The 23,678-nt window shown below is 36.7% G+C and overlaps 1 protein-coding gene and 1 long non-coding RNA gene across 4 annotated transcripts in view; both read left to right on the top strand.

Moving 5' to 3' along the window:
• The window catches only part of LOC139978022 (uncharacterized), a 134,241-nt gene extending 132,374 nt beyond the window's left edge, over positions 1-1,867 (top strand). For both annotated transcript variants that reach the window (XM_071987934.1, XM_071987935.1), the window contains 5 exons: positions 490-609; positions 812-920; positions 1,219-1,315; positions 1,406-1,505; positions 1,747-1,867. In XM_071987934.1, the coding sequence (XP_071844035.1) occupies positions 490-609; positions 812-920; positions 1,219-1,315; positions 1,406-1,505; positions 1,747-1,770 (450 nt within the window). In that variant the 3' untranslated portion in view covers positions 1,771-1,867. The remainder of the gene's footprint in view (positions 1-489; positions 610-811; positions 921-1,218; positions 1,316-1,405; positions 1,506-1,746) is intronic.
• Positions 1,868-17,769: 15,902 nt separating this feature from the next.
• On the top strand, positions 17,770-19,969 carry LOC139977580 (uncharacterized). 2 transcript variants are annotated; one of them, XR_011796604.1, is made up of 2 exons: positions 17,770-18,144; positions 18,367-19,969. It is a non-coding gene; the product is annotated as an uncharacterized lncRNA (long non-coding RNA). The 2 variants fall into 2 exon arrangements; XR_011796603.1 differs by having other exon boundaries at positions 17,770-17,999.
• The last annotated feature ends 3,709 nt before the right edge of the window (positions 19,970-23,678 follow it).

A 23,678-nucleotide genomic window follows, 5' to 3' on the forward strand; every position in this document is an offset into this window, starting at 1 on the left:
AATTCGGGGAAACGTGTTCATCTCAAATACAAGGAGACGGAAAGGGAACCAATGATTTCAAATATGGTTGGTCAAATCAGCTTCATATGTAGACCGATGGTGGCTTTACTTAAAGTTGCTCGTGAGGCAATTCATATGTACCTTTGTTACATGATATGGGTTGTCTTTATCTGTATGCTAGATTCATTAGCGAATGCAAACTCATCAAGAAGCAGGGTGGGTGATATCGTTGAAACGGGTTATGGAAAATGGAATGGTGTTTTGCTTTTTGCATAATGTAGTGTAAATATGTATGGTATGATCCTAATTGTGGTTACTTAAAGACGACCGGTAAGAAACATCCGGCGTGCATAAACTGTTTTCATAAACAACAACTATAAGGGGAGAATGATAATGGTCTTTTTTTTCAAACGTGGAGAAGGAATTTTGTCTTGTAAATAATGACATTCATCAAACACTGAGAAAATTGGGATTGATCTTCTTTAATAGTTCCTAAGCCCCGGTCTTCGTAGTAAGAAAGTCTTGTTGGATCATGCGGGGAGATGCAAGTTATACGACTTCGTTTCGATGGAAAACGCAAAAGAATGGATTGGATTATTTTGGAATAAGGTAAGTATTTGTTCAAAATGGTTGTTTATAAGTAAACTATGAAATTAACTTGCAAAAGCTCTATGTATAGAGAGATTTCCTGCTCGTATTAGCTAATATAAGTTCTAAATCAACCATAAAGAAACGAGACTTAAGTTCAAAGTACCGGATCATGTTAAAGGTTACAATTTCATTTAAAATACCTTACGTTTCTTCCGCACAGAATGTTCCCTTTCAATGGATGCCACCAGAGTTTCTCTTTCTTGAAACGATTTCTTCAGCAGGTGATGTATGGTCCTTTGGTGTTCTCATCTGGGAAATGTTCAGTTACGGTAAGCCCATTTTACTAATATAATTGAATGTTGTAGCCCACTTGCGACTGATTTACAAGCACATCGTCATTTGTGCATTTTTTGTAACTTGTAAGTATTTGTAACTATTTCGCACAACTGTCTGAAAGGACGATGCTGTACTTTTATTATATTGTAGTTTAACGTCAGTGCAAAGGTGCATGGAACTTATTCTCTATGTGTGATGTAGCAATTTATTTCCCACTTTTGATGTGTTTGAAATCATGGAAAAGGAGATGATGTATTTTCACTGGATATCCAATTATTTACCGCTGTGTAGGATCGGAACCGTACCAAGGGCAAACCAGAGCTGATGTCGAGAAGAGCCTTCGAGCAAATCGACTGCTTCCTAAGCCCGATAACTGTCCAGGAGCTATGTAAGCAAACTCTTTCTGTACTTCTGGTTACAGTGCTGTCTCTTAATGCCCTGTTCATGTTTTTTATGTTTCCGTTTGCTCTCATCTCAGCTGGCAGGTGATGAAAAGTTGTTGGGAACCAGATGCAGAAAAAAGGACTAACATTTATGACGTCACGTCAGAGCTGACTGCAATGTGCCATGAGGATAGGGTAAGAGCTACAATGAAGTTAAAATGATTACTAATATTAAATAGATTTTGCTTCATCCAAGGACTGCTTGTAAAACGATTAAAATGTAACCCACATTCCACTTTACGAAAGTTAAACAAAGCGTCGTTATCAGTTCTGTAAAAAATGCACGTATTCTTTCTAGAGTGATTTATATTATTTGTACCAATACCACTGTGAATCAGTGATTCAACTTAATCGACTTTTTCAATTTTTGTCAAAGGAATATCTAGAAATCCTTTCATAGACGCATGCATTCGTCGCCGACTAACAAATTTGAAGGATGAGTTTGGAAACATTAGTTGACGGAATAACTACCAGAAGGAAATACTTAACATCGATTGGTATATTTTGATTTTTTCTTATCGTTTTACTTGTGTCCTTTTTTATGAATTTACATATTGTTTTAAAGTGTCCATAGTTGGCAAAGATAAGTTTTAATTATAGTTTACATTAAATTAAATATGTTTTAGAAGCACATTTTGGTACGTGGAATATGCCATTCTTTTGGGACATTAAATTTAAATAGGAGACTAATTTTATCGACTTATGTAGTGATATCTCTGAAACAGAAATATGATGAGAGAATACGTTTTCTTGTGAAATAAATGATTGGAAATAACTACTAAGTCGAACTCTGATGAACTTATTGCATCAGACTAGCAAGTAAGTCAGTAATTACAAGATGATGACTCCTGCCTTTTTATGTTATTTTTTATTGCAAATAATTGAATGAGTTGGTTAATTAACAAATGAAACACAATGTGTTGCACAGTGCTGATACAAAAGAAAATTCCTTGCTTTCATTATTACCCTCGTGATATTATCTGTAGAGTATAAGGCTCAATGCTGCAGTTAGTTCAGTCATGGTGTACTTTCTTCTTTTCATGATAACCACACAGGAAGGGAAAAGCAATTGACACAGTATTGAAACTATACGCTGTGATTGTGTAGCTGTTGTTATGCTAATACTCACGAAAGACGCCTATCGGGAAAAGGCTAGGGGATTCCCCGAACGTTGTTCAAAGTCGAATAAACATTAAGGAGTTCCGTTTATTTATTTAAGTTTAAGATTTTCCCACGAAAACAGTCACCGTGGAAGAAAAAGCGTGCGGTGACCATCTGAAGAATTAATGTCGCATACATGATGTGATCCTAGAGCTGTCGGTGCTTTCCCACTATCAACATATCCAACATTTAAGATACAGGCCTACGTCTGTTGATCATATGTAGAAGTTTGCCAATATTTTTTTCATTGCTAAGTATTTTCTGATCTCATTCAGCCTATAAATGTTTCTTGTATTGTTTAATTGTTTGATAGCAGCTAGCAGCTCATTGTACTGGTTTAACCACATATTAACCTCGAAGGCTTAACATTAACATGTTGACGACATCAACTCCAAAACCATCAATATACTACGAAATGATAAATATGTCTAGTATCATAGCCTTCAGACTGTGTTACTTTGTTTATAACACTGCGTTGTCATTTTTTCGGAGCATTTTTGTGTCTCAGAAATTATATACCCATATCTGAATGTGAATAAATGCGGTTCATGTTGCAATTGGAATAATAAACCTCAGTGATTCTACGTCTGTCACGTAGCTAACATACAGAAAGTTGAATTTTGTTGAGTGGCGGAAGGTGTTGTACGTGGTAGTATCAGCCTGTACCCATCGGTTTTCTTATTTCAATCATATCAATTTTCAAACCAAACGTCAAACCAAACGAGGATAAATTTGCAGTAAATCGACCTGTGATGTCATTATGATGGCTCGCATCTTGCAGTGATGTGAGCCTAGTTTATTGCATTGCACTGTACTTGGCCCGTTTTTTACTTTTATTTTTTTTTTTCATTTTTTAACTTTTACGGGGCCAATGCAGCAACCTCAAAAGCCCAATTTCCCACACACGAATTAATCATGTGAAAATAGACAAGGGGCCCAAAAATTGCACTAAGGCATCAACGTGATCCCTGTGGCTTGAATATTTTATTACCTTCTCTCAACATGCTGACAAAAGTTTTGGACATTCTCATATAAATCTCGACATACATATACAGTTTGGGGCATTAACGAAACGATGGCGCGTGCCGATGTGCCAAAATTATAGCATGACGTCAATATTGTATCTAGCAAGCAATGACGACATGACCAATGTAGTAGTGGCATGCTGTTACTAGTTTTTGACATGCTGATGTTGAATTTGACATGTTGATAGACGTAATGACATATTGGTATTTTGTTTCGACATGTTCATATGGAATTGGAACATGTTGATATCGAATTGGACATATATATATATTAACTTGGACACTTCACTTTCTTTTTCGATATTTATGGAACGTTTGGCTCTCCGAAGCTTCCATTGTAAGAATCTTTTCATTCAATCAAAGCGATCTTTGTTCGTTTAATGTTATATACCTTACAATGAACATGTTGACTATAATGAAAGACAGCTGGTAAGAACCTGTATTTAATATGGCCTCCACAAACATGCATTAAGAGCATAAGTGTGGGAGTGGGTAATTGGCACTTTTTATTTTTCTGAGAAGGGATGGTCATTTGGTTGGGCCTTACTTGTTATGAATATATCGTCATAAAAAAAGTATGTTTGTGAGATTCAAAGCAATTTACTGAGACCATAATAAACGTTTATCCTCGTGAACAGTGAAACAGTATAGGTTTCTATTTTTCTTTATTTTATATCTCTTTATTTTAAATTAGCGGGGATTGCGAAATACTTTATTAGTATACCCTTTGAACTTGTTCCATAATACAAGTTAGCTTACCAATCTCCCCCTCGACGTCAGTAAGAATGATCTGATATAATTATTTCTGCTTTCAGATATTGAAAAGGCAAATATGAACTTTTAAGGTTTTAAACAGGTACTCTCATTCATTTCCAGAGAGTTTCAACTCCACTAATAGCGTGTAAGTGAACGCAATCGCAACAACCAACATTGCTCTTTGTCATAGGGACACTTGTTACATACAAATTCTTAAAGCAGTTAAGAAAGATCCCGTTTCATTAAGAATATTCAAAATGTTAATGATACTTCAAGACCTAATATATAACGTTTTCGAGCGACATTATTAAAACTTTTTGGCTTTCGTTATTTCTTACAATGTTAATAAAATCCTGAATTTCATAACTCGCCATAATACGAGCATCGGCTTCAATTATCATGATCTTGATTATTAATAAAAAAACGGACTGATATCATTCTGAAATATTTCGGGAACTTGTTAAGAAAACTCTGTATCGCATAAGCTTGATAATACGACAATGTATGTAAAGATGACATTTCGCACTGAATCCGAAAATCTGACACAAGGCACAATAGAACCACGTTAGAACCACTGAGTATTTAGTTGTTGTTTTTTTTTTTGGAAGCCCCTGCAAGTCCTGACAATAACATATAAGTGCGAGTACATATAAACATATACGTCAATGTGTCAGTAGTTGGGTGAAAGACCAACACATGTTTAGACTAATTTCAATTCATTGAGTTGCTCATCACTTTTTACTCAAACTTCAGGGACCAGATAGTATTGGTCCTAAAGCTTATCATGTGTATATTAACGTTTTTAGTAACTGTTACGTAACAGACGTTGGTTAGATATATACTTGTCACTTACAAAGGTTGCTGAGTTTAGCACTGTTGCCGAAATGTATATTAATTACGTTAACTCGCTTTAACAGTCGTCGGTGATGTTACAGCATAATAGGTAACATACACTATAGCAAAGTTCTTATTCATAGTGTAACCGCACCGGTTGTACTTCCTTGAGCCATTGCATGACTATGGAATAGGGAATTGCTATACACATATGAATTATAAGGTAGTATAATCAAACGTACCTCTTTTACCACAATATGAACTTGTGGATTTTGACAGCCAATATCATACTGGGAATGCAAAGGCAAGCATTCCAGAAGTATCTATATTTATATTGCCGTCTTACATCAGTGTTTATCTTCATCGTTTTCCTTGAAGGTTTTTGTATAGGAATTAGAGTAGAGTATTATTCCTGCATGCTGCACATTCCTTTTTGACTATTTTGTTACTGTAAGCAATACGCATCGTTTTCCTTGAAGGTTTTTGTATAGGAATTAGAGTAGAGTATTATTCCTGCATGCTGCACATTCCTTTTTGACTATTTTGTTACTGTAAGCAATACGCACCGGAGCAGGATTTATCACCCGGATCCCTCTTCCCTTCCTCTCTCCTGGCCGTCACCTACATTCCATTCGCCTCTTCCCTTCCTCTCTCCTGGCCGTCACCTACATTCCATTCGCCTTTCCCCTGCCGTCACCTTCCCCACTTATTACCTTTTCTCAACTTTGCATAGCATTTCCTCCTCTTAACCATTGGGTAAAAAGTTTCGTTAAGAAAAACAAGTTTATTCTGACGTATCAACACATTTATTCAACCTTTCTTGGCAAATATAACAGTTATTACCGACGGAAAAAAATTGTGTATGTACAAAACTATATTACGACATGAATCCCACTATGGAAAAAAGAAAATTTAACTGCTGTTTTGCTCTACATCTCCTCCCTGATGTTTCAAAGTCCAAATAGAGAAACATAATCTGTAGCAGTGGTTTAAGAAATGCCCTAGCCTACCAAGGCTCCATAGCATTTAAGTTCTTTTATTAAATTCTTTTAATGCCGGCGAAAACGTTCGAGAAAAACATGCACGAATTTAAAGATATTATGTGGATTTTTTTTTTATGATGCAAAAGAATCCGAGTCAAGAGGACAGCTCAATAAGAGCAACATTTGGAAAAAAATAAAATGCGGATAATGCAGCTGTCGCCATAGGCGCTGTGGAGGTCTTTTACAGAAGGTCTTTAAAAGTTTGGAGGTAGACAAAAGTAAATTATAGTCAGTACTGAAGTCAACGAGGGGTGTGTATCCCTGCTATATATGACAATGAGTCGCCACAGAATATCATTCCCCGAGTTTACATCTTCTAGGCCAGCATCGAACTTGATGAATGAAAAATGACACCAATATGGTGCGATATATAAAATTATATGAAATCCAAAAATTTAATACAAGAACGAAAACTTAGTTACAATAGCAATTTCACTTTCCGAAAAAAAGAGAAGAATGCTAAATTATGGTATGCAGGCGACACTGATAATCAACTTAAAACATAAGATTTGTTTTGAATTTAGTACGTAGTATGTGTCAAACGTACAATTTAGTATATAATATGTGTCAAACATACTATACGAGATACCTGTGTGCACCTACCCATTTTTACTAATTTATAAACTAATTAATTTACTAATTAATTACGTTAAATCTCTCTTACAACCGTTGGTGAGTTTACATCTTTAACATGTAACACGCATTATAATACTGTTCTTATTCGTAGTGTAACGGCACCGTTTGTACTTCCTTAAGCAACCCTATTACTGTATGAAATCAGCCATATCTAAACACAAAGGAATGATAAGCTATTTTGATAAAACGTACCTCTATTATAATAATACGAACTTGTGGATTTTGACAGACAATAGATTCCTAGGAATTTGAAAGCAAACATTTCCAGCAGTATCTATATTTGCATAGGCAGTCGCCTATTTTTAACCTTCACAGTTCTGCTTTAACCGTGATTGATGCTAGCATGAAAACTTGACTTGAAATAGCAACGTGCTCTATTTTAAATATTACATAGGTGACATGCATGCCAAAAGATACGTAACAAAATTGGGACACCACCCGGCTGACATCAGGAAGTTACACATGACACAGCTTAGTTGGTGTAGGGTAGGTGTAATATATGAGTTTATATGAGAAAGAAAATCCTCATGCAACAATGAAAATTCTAATGCAAAAATAATTCTATGTTGGAGTGCAGTAATAATAAACAGAACAGAATTTTTCTCCTCAAAACAGTAGAAACTTCACTAAACAGCAACATATAAATATATGAACATGTCATTTTACTTAAATCAGTATGTAAGTATCAAACTTAAAATGTAGCAGTTACAACAGCAAAAATGTAACACTTTTCCGCCGTTAAATCATCGACTTTACGACCTACCCATGTAACAAACAACCCGTCCATGCATACAAGGAATCATCATTATATGACAGCTGAACAAATTCAACCCTCGAAAGATTTGAGTCCGGCTCGCGAAAATGGGTTGTCCCACATTATTATGCTAATCTGTTATAGAGGCCATTAATGCATTTGGCTTCAACACCCTACCGGCCTACAATGAATATTACTCAATTTAAGAAATATTGTCTGATTTATTGTTCTCTCTGGCCCTGTTCTCTAAACAAGACTACTCTTACATAGCGCTGACTCCAACAAAAGTTGTTCAATGTGCTTTACGGGTACTGAAGGTGCAAACACTCATTGAGTTGAGAGAAAAGAGATATAAGACATCGCCTGAATTGAATAATATAATCCAAGGACCTTAGTTCAACCGGGAGAGAGTTCCATGAACGTGGTACAGCATTATGAAAGCTGCGGTCACTGTAAAAACTAAAGTTAAAATTGATAATGCAAACGTACTGGTATATATTTAGCTTGCTGTCAGAGTAAAACTCGACGTACATGCTTTTGCATTTCTTTGTAAGCAAAGTAGCAGTACGATAAATACCATAGCTTTTGAAGTGCAGTGAGCCAACAAAAGTCAAACAGCATGCTGACTCTAATATACCGTATGACTTTACATCTATATCCTACTTAACTAGCAGGCTATATAACAAAACAGCTCAAAGGAACCACATTACAATTTTTAGATTAAAACTGTTCGACAGAAGTCACCAATAATAGAGACTGGACACGAACATCAAGCAGGTTTATCAACTCTTAGCCCCAGACCCTTACACATAGACTATAACTACATGTATGATCACTCTTTACGTTAACACGTTCGAAAATGCTTACATTATGGATTCTGGTTAGTTAAGTACAACAACAAACCCACATTATACCTTCAACTTTTAAGATTGCAGTGCCTAGTCGTGTTAACCGCCAGAGATGGAGGTACTTCTGAAAATTACTATGGCATAATCTCGATTGGAAAGAGAAAGTATCCTTTTAAAGGACGAACTAAAACGGTAATAACTTTTGCACTCCTCAAATATCGGCAAGTAAATTTACACTCTTTATTGCATGGTTGCTGGAAAGTTGATTCGTTTTACATTATTTTTTAAATCCATGTTCTGTAGATTATGTTCCGATTTATGTTAATTCGTTACTAACTATAAACACTTCAACACACTTGGCACACATACTTAGTCCAATTTACTGACCCTAGCCAAAATTCAAGAGAGAACCATGCACTTCTAAGCACGTTGACTCAAACATTTATTAATAACAAGTGACTCGAAAAGTGCGTTGGTCATTTTTCATCTTGGTGGTACATAACATAGTCATGTTGGGTCACAAATAGGGAATAAAGTAAAGTGGAAGTTCATTGCAATTCAAAGCAAATATTTTGTGCATAACTGTTCTTTTACTAAAGTTATCAGAAATATCTGGTATTACAGGAAAACGTCCTTAACGGTGTTTTCGATCTGGATGACTTAAATTTACTGCTGTTCCTTCCGTAACAAGAAGTTTCAGCCCATTAATCAGCCTCGGGGTTTTCTGAGATAATAGGAAGAGTTTAGCATATCAATACTTGGTAGTTCTATTCATGGAGGAATCCATGGCATAGCATTATATCGGACATGTATCTGGCCTAATATGCTTTAAAAGATTTGAACAACCCGTCCTGATCCTTCCGATTAACATTGCGGTAAGGAAAATGCGTACATCATGTTTAGATATCGAATCATTTATGTATTTTAATAATGAAGAAGTGACATGTAATATACCGAACTAGTGTTTGATAGTTTACAACTTTTTTTGTTCAGTATAGTTACATGAAGAATGGGTTTAAAGAGGATTAAAGTACAAAGGCGGAGACTCTGAACCACAGCCATTTCATTTCAAGGTGCAAATACGAAAGAGCAGCAGTGTATTATGTAACCAGTCACAGATAATCGTCAATCAACCATAATCAAACCTTAAACATTATGTGCCTATGAGGAAATATTCTGTTTTCTGACGGATATTACATACATGGTTCTCATTTCATTCCACTACCAATAAGTTTTGTCTGATGCACTATACTTATGATCGACTTTTATGCTGTGATGATTGAGCGACAGTTATAATCAAGCAACGTTAATCAATGATCCTTAATTAATTAAAGCAGGAAACATTATATAAGTAAAAAGACATATAAAAAAATTGAGAAGAAAAATACAAATTTCATGGGAGGACAATCACTTGTGTCTTAAAGATTAAATGTAATAATTTTAACTTTTACAGCTGCAAATCTCTGACGTTTCTTATTTCTGCTAAATTTAATGTAACTTTACTTAAGCCACTTTGACGTTCGGTAATAACATATTGCTATTCAGAGACTTTGCCCTTTTTTCCTTTCAAATGATCGAACGCTCTAAAGAGATTTTAGGGACTTAGTTTAAAAATACGAACTTCAGTGTTCATATACGTGTAACGGTTTAATAACGGAATATATAGCTGGAACCCCTGCATACATATCAGGCATATACGTGAGAAGTAGAGCACACCACACACAATCAGTATAAAGCATACGAATAGAGAAGTGAACTTTCGTTGATTGAAGTAGAACTTTTCAATACCATTATTATATCAGAATGGTTTCCGTAAAAACAGGATATCTCGTTGATCTTTCTGTTTCCGCTGCGGATTTGACATTCACATCTAAATCTACATATGCAGTGTCAACCATATGATCTTGGTGCTACACAAATACAACCATAAAACGTGCATCTATTCTGAAATTACTCCTTGAAAAGTGAAATTGGCAATTTCCGGACTTCGTTTTAACTCTCTCTCAATTGTTATTAGTCGGAAGTATTTTTCAACTAGTAGGTCAAACTTGAAGTATGCGGTTAACTGATGATGCTACTTAATGCTGGATATCTCTCTTTTATGGGAATATCCTTCGAAATAGTTTCATAATAATGTGTTTCCTGTCAAACCAGTTCATTCAAAGTTTGATCGGCTCAATATAACCAAAACAGCTTTTTATCTTCAGATGGCAGTATTTTTGAAAAAACAACCCACTGTTAGTTTCATGAAAAAGGGCAAAGAAATGTTTTTCTAGAACTGGATTTGAACCAGTGACCTCTGCGTTACAAGCCCAGTGCGCTATACTAACTGAGACTAACGTAACCAGCGGGGGAGCGGGGGAGGGGCGAGAACCCGCAGTCAATTTTTGCCCCCCCCCTCAACTAAAATTGGCAAAATGTTGGACAAAAATGACTAAGAGCATGAAATGCTCAGTAAAACCAGTTCGCGGTTGACTTAATTGACGGGAATTCTCAAATTAATACCAGACAGTTTATCAGCCAAATGACATATTTAAGCCGATTAAAGTAATCAAGCCGAAGTACTGTGGTGCTGGTCAGAGAGTTTTGTAGTGGCGAAGTGAATGCAGCCTTAAGCGATGGAACTGAGCTTCATAAACAAATTTATTAAAATCATAATTGATATAGTATTTATAGATTATCGTGACCGATAACCGTGTAGCCAGGGGGAAATGGCCGGTGCCCCCTCCCCCCCCCCCCCAAACAAAATGAGAGAAAAAAGAGAGAGAGATAATAAAAAAAATAGAAAATGAGGACCATGGGCGGAAGAATTTGAGAACAACGTAAAAAGATCTTTTACACTTACACTCTTAGTTTCAGAAGCGTAGAAATCTCATCCCCACTTATGACTAAAACTGATTTCAGAGCCATAGCGAATCTTTAAGTCTTTTGTCCCGAGTAGCCCTCAAAGAGTCACCCGATCTAAAAGGAGTTCAAAGTACCAAATTGCAGGCTATAGAATACAGGGGTAGAAACCAAACAAAACTATTTTTGGCCTTATTCACTCAATTTGGCCAGTAAATTCTTTAAATTTGAAATGTTGTGTCATAGAAAAACTGGCAACTTAGCTGTAGGCTGTAAACTTCAAACTGGTGTCACACCGTTGCATCATCGTATTGCTTGTTTTGTATCACTGGCTACTGCAATAGTGCCACGGATTTGACTATGCTACAGTAGTGTATAGACCCAATATAGGACGTCATATTTGTCATGTGGGACCCGATATAGGACGTCAAGTGGGACCCGATATAGGACGTATATATACGGGGCAGAAGGTCAAAAAGTCTTCAGGGAGGAAGGTGCTCCATTAGAACTTGATAAAGTATTGGGGGTATACAAACAGTGGTTTAGATAGGACAGTCTCACTTTGTGCCAAATATTGATCGTGTACACACATTTCTCTAAAGCACACACGGGTAATGGTGGCTTTGAAAACAGGATTCATACGATATTATTTTCACTGGAACCTTTACCGTGGATTATATCATTTTTTAAATATGAGTACAAAATGAGTGACTCAAAGAGCAAAAGAGCACACCGTGAGCAAAAGAGAGTCGTTTAGATGAGCAATGGAGCATGTGCTCATATTAGAATTAGCAACAAAACAAAAACGCATGATGTGGTTCATGTGATGAGCACGCGAGTACAAAATGAGCGACTCAAAGAGCAAAAGAGCACACCGTGAGCAAAAGAGAGTCGTATAGATGAGCAATTGAGCATGTGCTCATATTAGAATTAGCAACAAAACAAAAACGCATGATGTGGTTCATGTGATGAGCACGCGAGTACAAAATGAGTGACTCAAAGAGCAAAAGAGCACACCGTGAGCAAAAGAGAGTCGTTTAGATGAGCAATTGATCATGTGCTCATATTAGCAACAAAACAAAAACGCATGATGTGGTTCATGTGATGAGCACACGAGCACAAAAGGAGTGACTCAAAGAGCAAAAGAGCACATCGTGAACAAAAGAGAGTCGTTTAGATGAGCAATTGAGCATGTGCTTATATTGATATATTCAAAAAGTATATCATTCACATTTTTGTTTAATAGCTCTCATTGCGTCGAATGACACAAAAGAGTACAGACTCTCAAGATGAGATTTCGTTGTAAAATATGCAATAAAGGATTTAACCGTCATTTCAATCTTTGTCGACACGAATCCATCATTCACGCTAGTAATCAAAAGGCGGCGATGGTAACTAAAAGCAAGGATGACACTGACAGTGTGAATGGTAAAGATCGTTATGTGAATACGCGTCGTGTCGGCGTGAAATACAAACATCGTGAAAGTGATTCGACCGATGACCGCAGTGAAGAGGACGATGACCTGGTGGATACTGAGGGAAGTAATGAACATAATAATTCGGATGAGCCGATTGAAACATCAGACGGGACTGGCAGTAGTGGTAGTGAGGATGATGGTGGTGACGATCACGATGACGAGGATGGTGAACGCACGTATGATGCTGTGGAGACTTGGATGCACTTGCTCGAACTCAATAAGGAAATGTCTAAGATATTACATCATGGACTGAAGAACAAATACGAAAGTGATGATGAGGAGGACGATGACAACGATGTGTAAGTTGTCAAAGAGACGTGGGTGACTATACGATCGATCTGAAGAAAGAAATAACAAAGGCTTTGTATCGTACAGCATCACAAAACACCTAGGCGTGCTTGTTTGTGCCACAGTGCCGCACTGTCGTGGAATATTTTGATTCATTTGGCCGACAACCCACAACGGTACCAGGCAGTGCACGGTTTCTTCGAAACGAAGTTGTTCGTTACGACACACGGCCATTACAATCGCTGAGCTCTCATGTGTGTGGATATTACTCTCTGTATTATCTCTTACATCGGTGCCGTGGACAACGTATGGCGCATATCGTTGGAAGGTTTACCGATGACGTTCACCGTAATGACCAAGATGTATATTATTTCACCAATCCATATCTTTAACGATTGATCATTTCAATGTTCACTATTTCATGTGTTTACCAAGTTGTTGTTCTAAACATAATCATGCATGATTTTATGTGTTTACCAATTTTTTGTTTTTTTGTTGTACAAATGTTACATACTTTAAAATAATAATGGTATTAAAATGTGCTAGTATCCGAAATGAATTTCGTCGTAACGGGTTTACCGACCGTCTCCTCACCGTTGTGGTAAAACGATAACCAAAGTAGTGATGTACTATCGATATCATTTTTGTTTTTACATGTATGACTTAAGCACCCACATTTTCTTGGTTGATGTTATTTTCTTGGTTGATGTGATGCCGTGTTGCTCTCGAATAAAAAACAAAACTGTACAACACATCGCTTTTGTTCTCATTTTGACCTTGTGTTTAACTCACACATGTCCAACTTGTCTAATGGTCAACCTATGTCCTATCATAGGTCACAAATGCTTAAGTGTCCCATATTAGATCCCAACTGACAAACGTCCTATAATAGGTCCCACCCACGTCCTATATCGGGTCCCACATGACAGACGTCCTATAATTGGTCCCATATTAACTCCTATATCGGGTCCCACATGACAATACGTCCTATATCGGGTCCCACATGACAATACGTCCTATATCGGGTCCCACATGACAATACGTCCTATATCGGGTCCCACATGACAATACGTCCTATATCGGGTCCCACTTGACAATACGTTCTATATCGGGTCCCACTTGACGTCCTGTATCGGGTCCCACATGACAACTATGACGTCCTATATTGGGTCTATACACTACTTGCTACCCTAGAATAAGCTCCTATCTTCGGTTTTTTCATATTTACATGTTAAATTATGTTATTTTAACAGACGTTTTATGTATAAAAAGTGGCTTACCAAAAAAAGCAGTATTTTCCGATCTAATGAAAATATACAAGAAAACCTGTTACAATTTTCGGAATATGTCAGTTATTTTATATTTCCATAAACAATTTTCATAATTTTTACAGAAGTTTTACAAGGATCATGTAGTTTACCGAATAAATTTGTTTTGAAATCTAATGCATGTAAATTGACATTTGAAAAATGTTTTACGGACATTTACCTGAAGTTAGAAACAAGGTATCAATGGATACAGAGGTATACAACGAACTATATCGTGCAGGAACATTACCGTATGGTTAAGCAAAGAATGAAATCTAACCCACAATTACCAGGTTGATTGTCTCTAGAGCTGGTTTCGGCAATTTTCTCCACAGCCCCCTCCCCCCCCCCCACTCTGAGTCTTATCAACTACCCTTGTCCAGCGGACATGTATAACTCATGCACTTGTTAAACTTGTAATGTGAGGATATGCATGTGTGAAGTTGAATGTCGATAAACACTGAAGAGATCACCATTCTACGATTAGTTTTCATAAAGTACCATAAAAATGCAGTCGCATGACTAATCGACCCCAATATTGCTCCCGTGTCCCTATATCCATACGGTCGGGAGAGTGTCCCCAAGTCATAAATCAACCAATTTCCCAGCTAGGAGAAGATTGGACTAGATTGGATTTTTTTTCAAGATATTATAAAGACCTAATTTCTTTTCAGTAGCAGTTTCAATTTTTTTTGAAAGTGTGGTGGGGGGGGGGGGGTAAGAAGCATTTACAGAACAGTTGAGTTTCTGTTTTAAAGTGAACCGCGTCGCAGATCAACAAGTAAGCATAACGGGGGCCTGAGGGCGTGAATATCATAGGTTGTGCTGAAAAGAGCTGCGAAGCGAAGCAAGATTTCTCGGGTGCACACCAAATATTGAATATATCTGGTGCAGCAAAATATTTTCACAAACGATGGCCCGAGCTGTTGTGCTATTCTGTTGTTTAATATATTTGCTTTAATAAATAAGTTTCAGGAGGGCAATATATGTTCCATTCAGTATTGAATTCAGTCCCAAAATATGTTCCTTGTTTCCATCCTCCGTTCCAAAACTTTCTTCCTTACTTCTAACTGTTCAGTTCACTATAGAATCCTTTGCCAATGTTCTGACATCAAAAGGTATTTTTTTACGAATCTCCGTCACCTTTTCTTAATATGCCAATCCTTTCTATTAAACTTCCTTCTGCTCTCTACTCCTACATCCTTTCTTCAGCTAAGACCCTGTGGTTGCCTAGCAACCCAGAGAGAACAATAGCTAAGTCATAGTTATCCCCCCCCCTTGACTTAGTGTGCACTAGAAGTACTTTACCATTTAAATATATATATACATGTGCAGTACCACAATATATGGCAAAGTAACCCTCTATGAAAATACACAATGTAAGAGCACCCAGTCTTACATGTATATCAAGTTATATCTGGCTTCATATGGCCAGATAAATTTTAATCTGCATATCTGGATTAACTACATGTCTACTTATATCTTGCTTTATATTGCCAAATGAAACTTTATTTGTATATATGGAATAACTGTATATTAAGTTATATATGGCTTTATATGGCCATATAAAACTTTATCTGTATATCTGGAATAACTGTATGTCAATTTATATCCGGCTGTATATGGCCAGATCAAACTTAATCTGCATATCTGGATTGACTACATATCCATCTATATCTGGCTTTATATGGCCAGATAAAACTTTATCTGAATATCTGGAATAACTGTATATCAAGTTATATCTGGCTTTATTGGCCAAACAAAACTTAATCTGCATATCTGGATTGACTACATATCCATCTATATCTGGCTTTATATGGCCAGATAAAACTTTATCTGAATATCTGGAATAACTGTATATCAAGTTATATCTGGCTTTATTGGCCAGACAAAACTTAATCTGCATATCTGGATTGACTACATATCTAGTTATATCTGGCTTTATATGGCCAGATAAAACTTTATCTGTATATCTGGATTGACTACATGTACAGTTGTATATGGCTTTATATGGCCAGATAAAGCTTTATCTGGATTGACTGCATATCTAGGTATATCTGGCTTTATATGCCAGATAAAGGCTTGATATGGCCAGATGAAACAAGATCTGGGATTTCGGTAATGGTGTATACCTGTCGCATGAAAATCCTACATCCTACAAGTTGATGATCATATACCAAAACTGCCCCCTCAGTTACAAATATTCCTGTGAAGTGCTGTGCACCATACGGTATATGGAAAGCACATTAAGTAAACTTGTAACATTAGCATTCTTTTTGTTTCGGTGTCGGAAAGATGGGCAAGAATTCCCGATATATTACCGTTTCCTACATACATAGTTAATACAGACCTGGATGTAAGGTCAAATTTGACTTGGAACCCTGACCTTACCCTGACCGAAGCCTACATGGGGTTTGGGGGACTCAATGAACGGATTTGATAGTAAACACTCATGTAGCGATGTTAATTAGAAGAACACCTGTATGGGGCCATTGGCAGGGAATCATCACATATAGCAACGCAGCTAGACCCGCTGCGTGGCAATAAAATCAAGACCGTGTGTTAACGTAGATCGGGCAGCACGACACCGATACGTCATTTACAACTCCCAGCAATATGTAGCTGGTCGTGTGCAGTTAACACTTAAGACGTAAAACATAGTGAATCATACATCAACGCACCTATGCAAGTGTTCGTCGTACATGCGTGTTTATATTTGGCCTGCATACCGAGTATCTTTCAAATATGGAGGACAAAATGATGTGACATGTGAAATTATACAGGGTGGCTCCATGGCAGAGGCATCGTAGGATGGGTTATCTTTTTATAAACGATTTATTAATATAAGTTTACTGCTTCTAGATCAATTTCGCAATAACATATAAGATGTCACCCCTGGTATAGACATGATTGTCTTTGTTTTGATTGCTTTTTTTGAGATGGTATACGTAGCAAGTGTGCGACTCGTCAATTTGCAGAAAATTGTTGCATTGACGAGATCCGTTATCTCGTCAAAACGTCAATTTTCTGAATTTTGTCGTCTTGTCGAGATGGTAGTAAGTGTGCAACTCGTCAATTTGCAGAAAATTGTTGCATTGACGGGATCCGTTATCTCGTCAAAACGTCAATTTTCTTAATTTTGTCGTTTTGTCGAGATGGTAGTAAGTGTGCAACTCGTCAATTTGCAGAAAATTGATGCATTGACGAGATCCGTTATCTCGACAACTCGTCAATTTGCAGATAATTGTCGTTTTGTCAAGTTGGTAACTCGTCAATGCAATGTCCCTTCTACGCTTCCGTATATCTGGGTTGTGTTTTCGCTACCAGTGATAGCAACAGCTGTTCGGAGCGAGAATTGTTGCTACCATATTAACAGTGGCTTTTTGCGGGAAGTATAGGTATCTACGCAATTTATACACGTAAGACATTGTATAGTCATACATTTCACGAGAGTCAAACGTCAGGAACTTTATTTCATATTTGTATATCAGAATAGTGTAATCTGAACTACCGCGGCCTGCCTTTATAGTGTTTTAATTAACCCACGCGGTTTAGCCAGCTTTTTATAGTTATCGTTGCAGTACGTTATACCAGTTCTTTGGGACGGAATGACTATATTAGATTAGCTTTTCACAGGAAGCGCAGATTTAAGAAGGTAAATACAGAAAGTTCGTACTGGCTAGGGAAGAGCGTGTGAGGAAGCACCATTACAACGGAGTGCCAGTATAGATTCCTAAATCTCATACAATGTGAGGGTTCTCTTGACATTTGCAGAAGCAAAACGGACGATTTCAATATAAGTGATTTTTATTTCCATTTGTTATAGGGCACATGTTACTTTTTTGTAGCTTGATATTTACACACTTTTATATTACTTTTTTTTTGTATAGAAAGTCTCAAGCAATGTCTAAGCAAAGAAAACGTAAAATGAAAGGAGACTGTAAGGAACTTTAACTTTGTTATGATATTGATTAAAAATATAGATTATGTGATATATCATGAATCATTCTTTCTAATTTCAGCAAACGATGGTGGAGAAGAATAAGAATTCACATGACAATGTCGCTTTCGAAACGGGAGAAGACACCGTAACTGATCTCCAGAATGATACTCAAGACAAAAGCAACGGTTCACAAAGTACCGGGGAGGACAGCAGCTCACGAGAGTGGTCATTGCACCTTTTAACAAAAGTCAAACAAAGTAAAGGCATTATTCTTGCGATGATATCGGCAATTCTTTTTTCATGGAAGTACATCCTCCTAGAAAAAGTTACCGAATCTCTTAACCCTTTGCAGTCAGCTGCCATGGTAATGTCTCTCATGCTAATAGGTTCATCACTTTTGATAACTGTTAAACGCATTCCTCCACCAATACTACCAGCTCAGTATTTTTGGTTGGCTGTTAGTAGCGTTTGCCAGATGACATATGTATGTCTGCTAATGTTTTCACTGCTTTACATTCCTGCTGGAAATGTCTCCGCTCTTCTCAACACTTCCTTGATATTGGTCGGACCATTTGAATGGTTAATACTAAAAGAACCATTACGTCGTCTTACGTTCGTTTTTGCTTGCACGTCATTCATCGGTGTGGTGGTTATTGTCAGACCTTCGTTTCTATTTAAATCAACTACCGCCGAGACAAGTGAGGAAAATGTTTATCTTGGATCTGGCATGGCGATTGTTACGGCTTTTGCACTAGCTTTGTTGTACACTGCTATAAGGAAACAATCTCAGTTGAACATACATATCTTTATTACAATGTTTACAGGAGAAATCGTCACATTTTCCACGACTACCGTGTTATGCAGTATTTAAGGTCATTGGCAAATACCAAGCATCAATGAATGGATGTATGCAGCGATCTCAGGATGCTGCTACTTTGCAGCACAAATGCTGTTGTACGTGGCACTCTCATTGGAAAAAGCAACAGTGATAAACATTATCTTAACCTTCGAAATTGTTATCATATATTTACTTCATTTCTTGCTTTTTCATGTCGCTTCTCATTGGTCCGCATATGTTGGTGCGTCATTAATCATGGGATCCTGTTTTGGTATCATTTTTATGAAAGGATCAAACACAATTAACACTGGAACTGCTGAGTAAGTGACCACGGTTTCCATGATATCAATGTTGATGACACACTAAATAACAGTATCTGTTGTTGATATATCAATCAAGCACACATCTATAGACAAACTGATATCCAAAATATACCTTATAATGCACAATTTCACTGTCATCAACGTCAACAGAGCCATATGTTGTCTCTTCATAAATTTTCAGCACAGCCCCTGATCAGGTGCACAGAAACAGTATAGGCATCATAGCTTTTATATACTCCAGTTAGAGCCCAGTTTTACCATGGTATACATGAAGTGTTGCCCTGCATACGTTCAAATACTGGTCTTTAAGTTCTTGTTAGTGTTTCATTAACTGAGTAAGAGATTGTGTTACAATTCTGCTCATTATAAGACTTTTAGCTTCTGTAGCAATGTGATATATTTTTTAGATATAGATACAAGTTAGCCTTATGTTATTACCACGAAGATTGACTGTATTTTTAAACATTTATAGGATAAAAAAAAGAGGCAATAACGTACCATTACACTTGAAACCCCCCCCCCCCCTCAAAAAAAAAAATCAACACAGAAAAATCAGGATTATACATTGATTGCATGACAAAAGAGTGTTGAACGTAGCCTGATTTTGGACCATTGTTAAGACGAGCAAACCGGTTTTGTCTAGATTGTACTAGTCTCTCCATCTTTTATAGTAAACAAGTATTTCCACAAATATCAACTCTTATATGTTTGCACAACAAGCTTTATTTGAAATATATCAGCGTTTATGTTATAACGAAAAATACTCTCATGAAGTAGGTTGTTTATACTCTTTTGAGTTTACACAGAAGTCAATAAAATACGTACTTCATTTGCCCAAGGTCAAAGCGAAAAACGCGAAAACTTATGAGCATATAACCTGCACGTCATAACCATAACGTATTCCAAATGATACTTAATACAATAAGTCGAAGCAATGCTACGGGATATGAATAATTTCGTGAGATATTTTATAATAATAATTATGTTAAAAACCACTAACTTATTCGCAGTTGGAAAGGTGTTTTCAAGGTATTAACAAGTTATTAACAAGTTATTGAATTAGAATGACATTCTGTATTTTTCACTTACGGTTATGATTGCCTGTATTATATCACACTTTATAGATGTGTAAGCAAGAATGATGGCAATGAAGGATAACAAATCATGAACTAGTTCAGACTGGTGAGTTAACGTAGTGGTAGACTATACACGTCTATTGATGGCCTGTAATCTACCACACTATATAAAATGTGTAAGCAAGAACGTTGACAATGAAGGATAACAAATCATGAATAGTTCAGACTGGTGAGTTTAACAAGTTGTAGACTATACAAGTCTGTTGATGGCCTGTAATCTACCACACTATATAAAAATGTGTAAGCAAGAATGTTGTCAAATAATGATAACAAATCATGAATTAGTTCAGACTGGTGAGTTAACGTAGTTGTAGACTATACAAGTCTGTTGATGGCATGTAATATACCACACTATATAAAATATGTAAGCATGCAAGAATGATGACAATGAATGATAACAAAAGATGAATGAGTTCAGACTGGTGAGTTAACGTAGTTGTAGACTATACAAGTTTATTGATGGTCTGCAATATACCACACTATATAAAATGTGTAAGGAAGAACGTTGACAATGAATGATAACAAATCATGTATAGTTCAGACTGGTGATTGTTTAACACATTAGTAACACAGTAACATCACTCTTCAATGTATGCTTGCTGATAACATATGATGTCTATTTCTACCAAAGTTTCACGTTGGGCCTATGTTACAGACGTATATGTGCATGCGTGATTCAGTACATAGTACAGGCTCCCATAATATTTCCTCTCATTTTTAGTTCTCTTAAGCTAATCATTTATGGTAACCAAAGGTACTGTGTCACAAAAACAAGAGACGCACGAAGAAATATAAATTGTTCTATGAAACTGAATACTGTTTCTAATGTCATCAGAATTGCTACCATTTTCGCAGTCTCAGTCTGTAACGAGAGCAACCCACATGACTGGGCAGCAAAATAAACCTAGTCCAGTCGCAGCGGTCACTCTGAAATTCTACAATATTACAACTTACAGAACTGTCATAGTGCACGCATTGGATATAAATGCTATTGTTTATGTATCCTTAAAATATTTGGCCTCCCTAAAAGAAGCAAACGAAGATGCCATTCAAAAGGCCAATGCTAATGCAAATAAGACACCCACCCATCGGGATATTCCGAATTTGATCTTGGCTAGCTATATATCGTTGTTTTCAACGGCCCCAAACAAGGGTTGAGTTCTAGCATGAATTCTACTCCAGCTATGGCCAATTGAGAGGATAAAGTAAACTAAAAGGAACCATCTTAACATACCTACAAAGATGAGAGAAAAAAATGCAATTCTGGAAGGATCAGCTATATCACGATGTATAAGACACTAAGTGTTAAATGTAAGAGGTAAAGGTATTGTTAGAACTTTTTGGGACGACACAGAGGAACCAAGAAAGTAGTACTGGCATTGACATAGCAATGGTTTGAAAAGAGTCCAGGTTCATAAAGTCAACTAAAAGGAACCATCTTAACACACCTACAAAGATGAGTGAAAAAATGCAATTCTGGAAGGATCAGCTACATCACGATTTATAAGACACTAAGTGTTAAATGTAAAAGGTTTTGTTAGAACTATTTGGGACGACGCAGAGGAACCAAGAAAGCAGTACTGGCATTGACATATCAATTGTTTGAAAAGAGTCCAGGTTTCATTGTCATAATTTCTAAGGACACAGAAGACAGTACATCCCCGAACGAGTGTCATGCATGGTATTACCACAACTTGCTCTCCAATTACTTTTGCGGACCCGGGCCTCCCGCTTTATATGCAGACACCCCAACCACACTAGGCTATGGACGTTGATTGTATGTCCATCAGAGGTTCGAAACCGGTAAGGAAGGTCGTAATTCCACTGTAGGCGTTTGTCACCTGTATCGAATAATGTTAGTTCTGTTTTGGTGACATATTTGCCTTACTCTAGAGATCAAACACGATGCTAACCAACTCGAAATCATTTGTTATTCCCAAAGCCGTATGTCGAATGGGACACTTTCAACAGACTCTTTAGTGAGCAAACCAGTTTTGTCTAGATTTTAATAGTCTCAACATATTTTTTTATCTATAAGTGAACAAATATTATTTAAAAATATTAGGTCCGACAAGCATACACAACAAGCTCTATTGCAATAAAACAACAGTTATGTCACACCGAAAATAAGTTAAGGTTATAACAGGTTTATACTCTTGTGAGGTACACACAGATCACCATAAAAAGCAGTACTTCATGCTTATTTAAATCGCTGGAGAATCTATGTATTCCGTAAGGAAAGGTTTGAACTTTGATACCTATAAAAAGAAAAGATAAAATAAAAAGATAAAAAATATGATAAACTGAATCGTTTTTGTCCATTTGCACTAGGTCAAGGCGAAATCATATTATAAAAGTGTCTGTTAATATCTCGAGGGCATATAATAAATAAAGCCATTTGTACTGTACGCAATAGGATATTTATTATATATTGTAGCATGGGGTGCAAGCAGTATCATGGGGTGGATGGTAATTTCGTGGAGTTCATAGTAGAGACTGGTTACCTTTCTGAGCTTACTTTCGAGGGGGAGGGGGGGGGGGGTACTTTCGTTGAGAGCTTTCAGGGTGGTTTGAGAAGTAGCTCTAGGACCCATGTAAGGATGGTTTTTCATACTCGTGCCCATTCATATATTGTTGTCTTAACAATGTTAGAATCCTATAGACACAGAATATACAAAATAAATGAATACAAAATGTGAATATTAATCCTTTATTTTAATCAGTTCTAAAACGCAACCAAAACTTGTCCTTTTTAACGTACGTCGTGTGTGCGACAGAGCACCCTCCCAGCACCATCTGTCCTTCCCAAATGTGATGTTGCTGCACTGTTGGGTTGGGGCCTAAACAATATAGTAATATTTTCTTTTCGAGTTATATATTGAGAAACTTCGCTGAACTGAATGTCTGTATCTTAAGCTTAATACTCCATGCAGTCATTTCACTTGATGAGAATCAGGTGCTTAAAGGGTCATTTATCAATAGTTAAATATGGTATAGAAATAAACTAGGACCAATGACAGTGTAATTAAAGGTCTACAAAATATCCATATTAATTTTTGTTTATGTGTAGGTCTTTTAAATGTGGTAAATTGTA

Source organism: Apostichopus japonicus, chromosome 12, assembly GCF_037975245.1.
Source record: "Apostichopus japonicus isolate 1M-3 chromosome 12, ASM3797524v1, whole genome shotgun sequence".
In the NCBI taxonomy this organism is placed as follows: Eukaryota; Metazoa; Echinodermata; class Holothuroidea; order Aspidochirotida; family Stichopodidae; genus Apostichopus; species Apostichopus japonicus.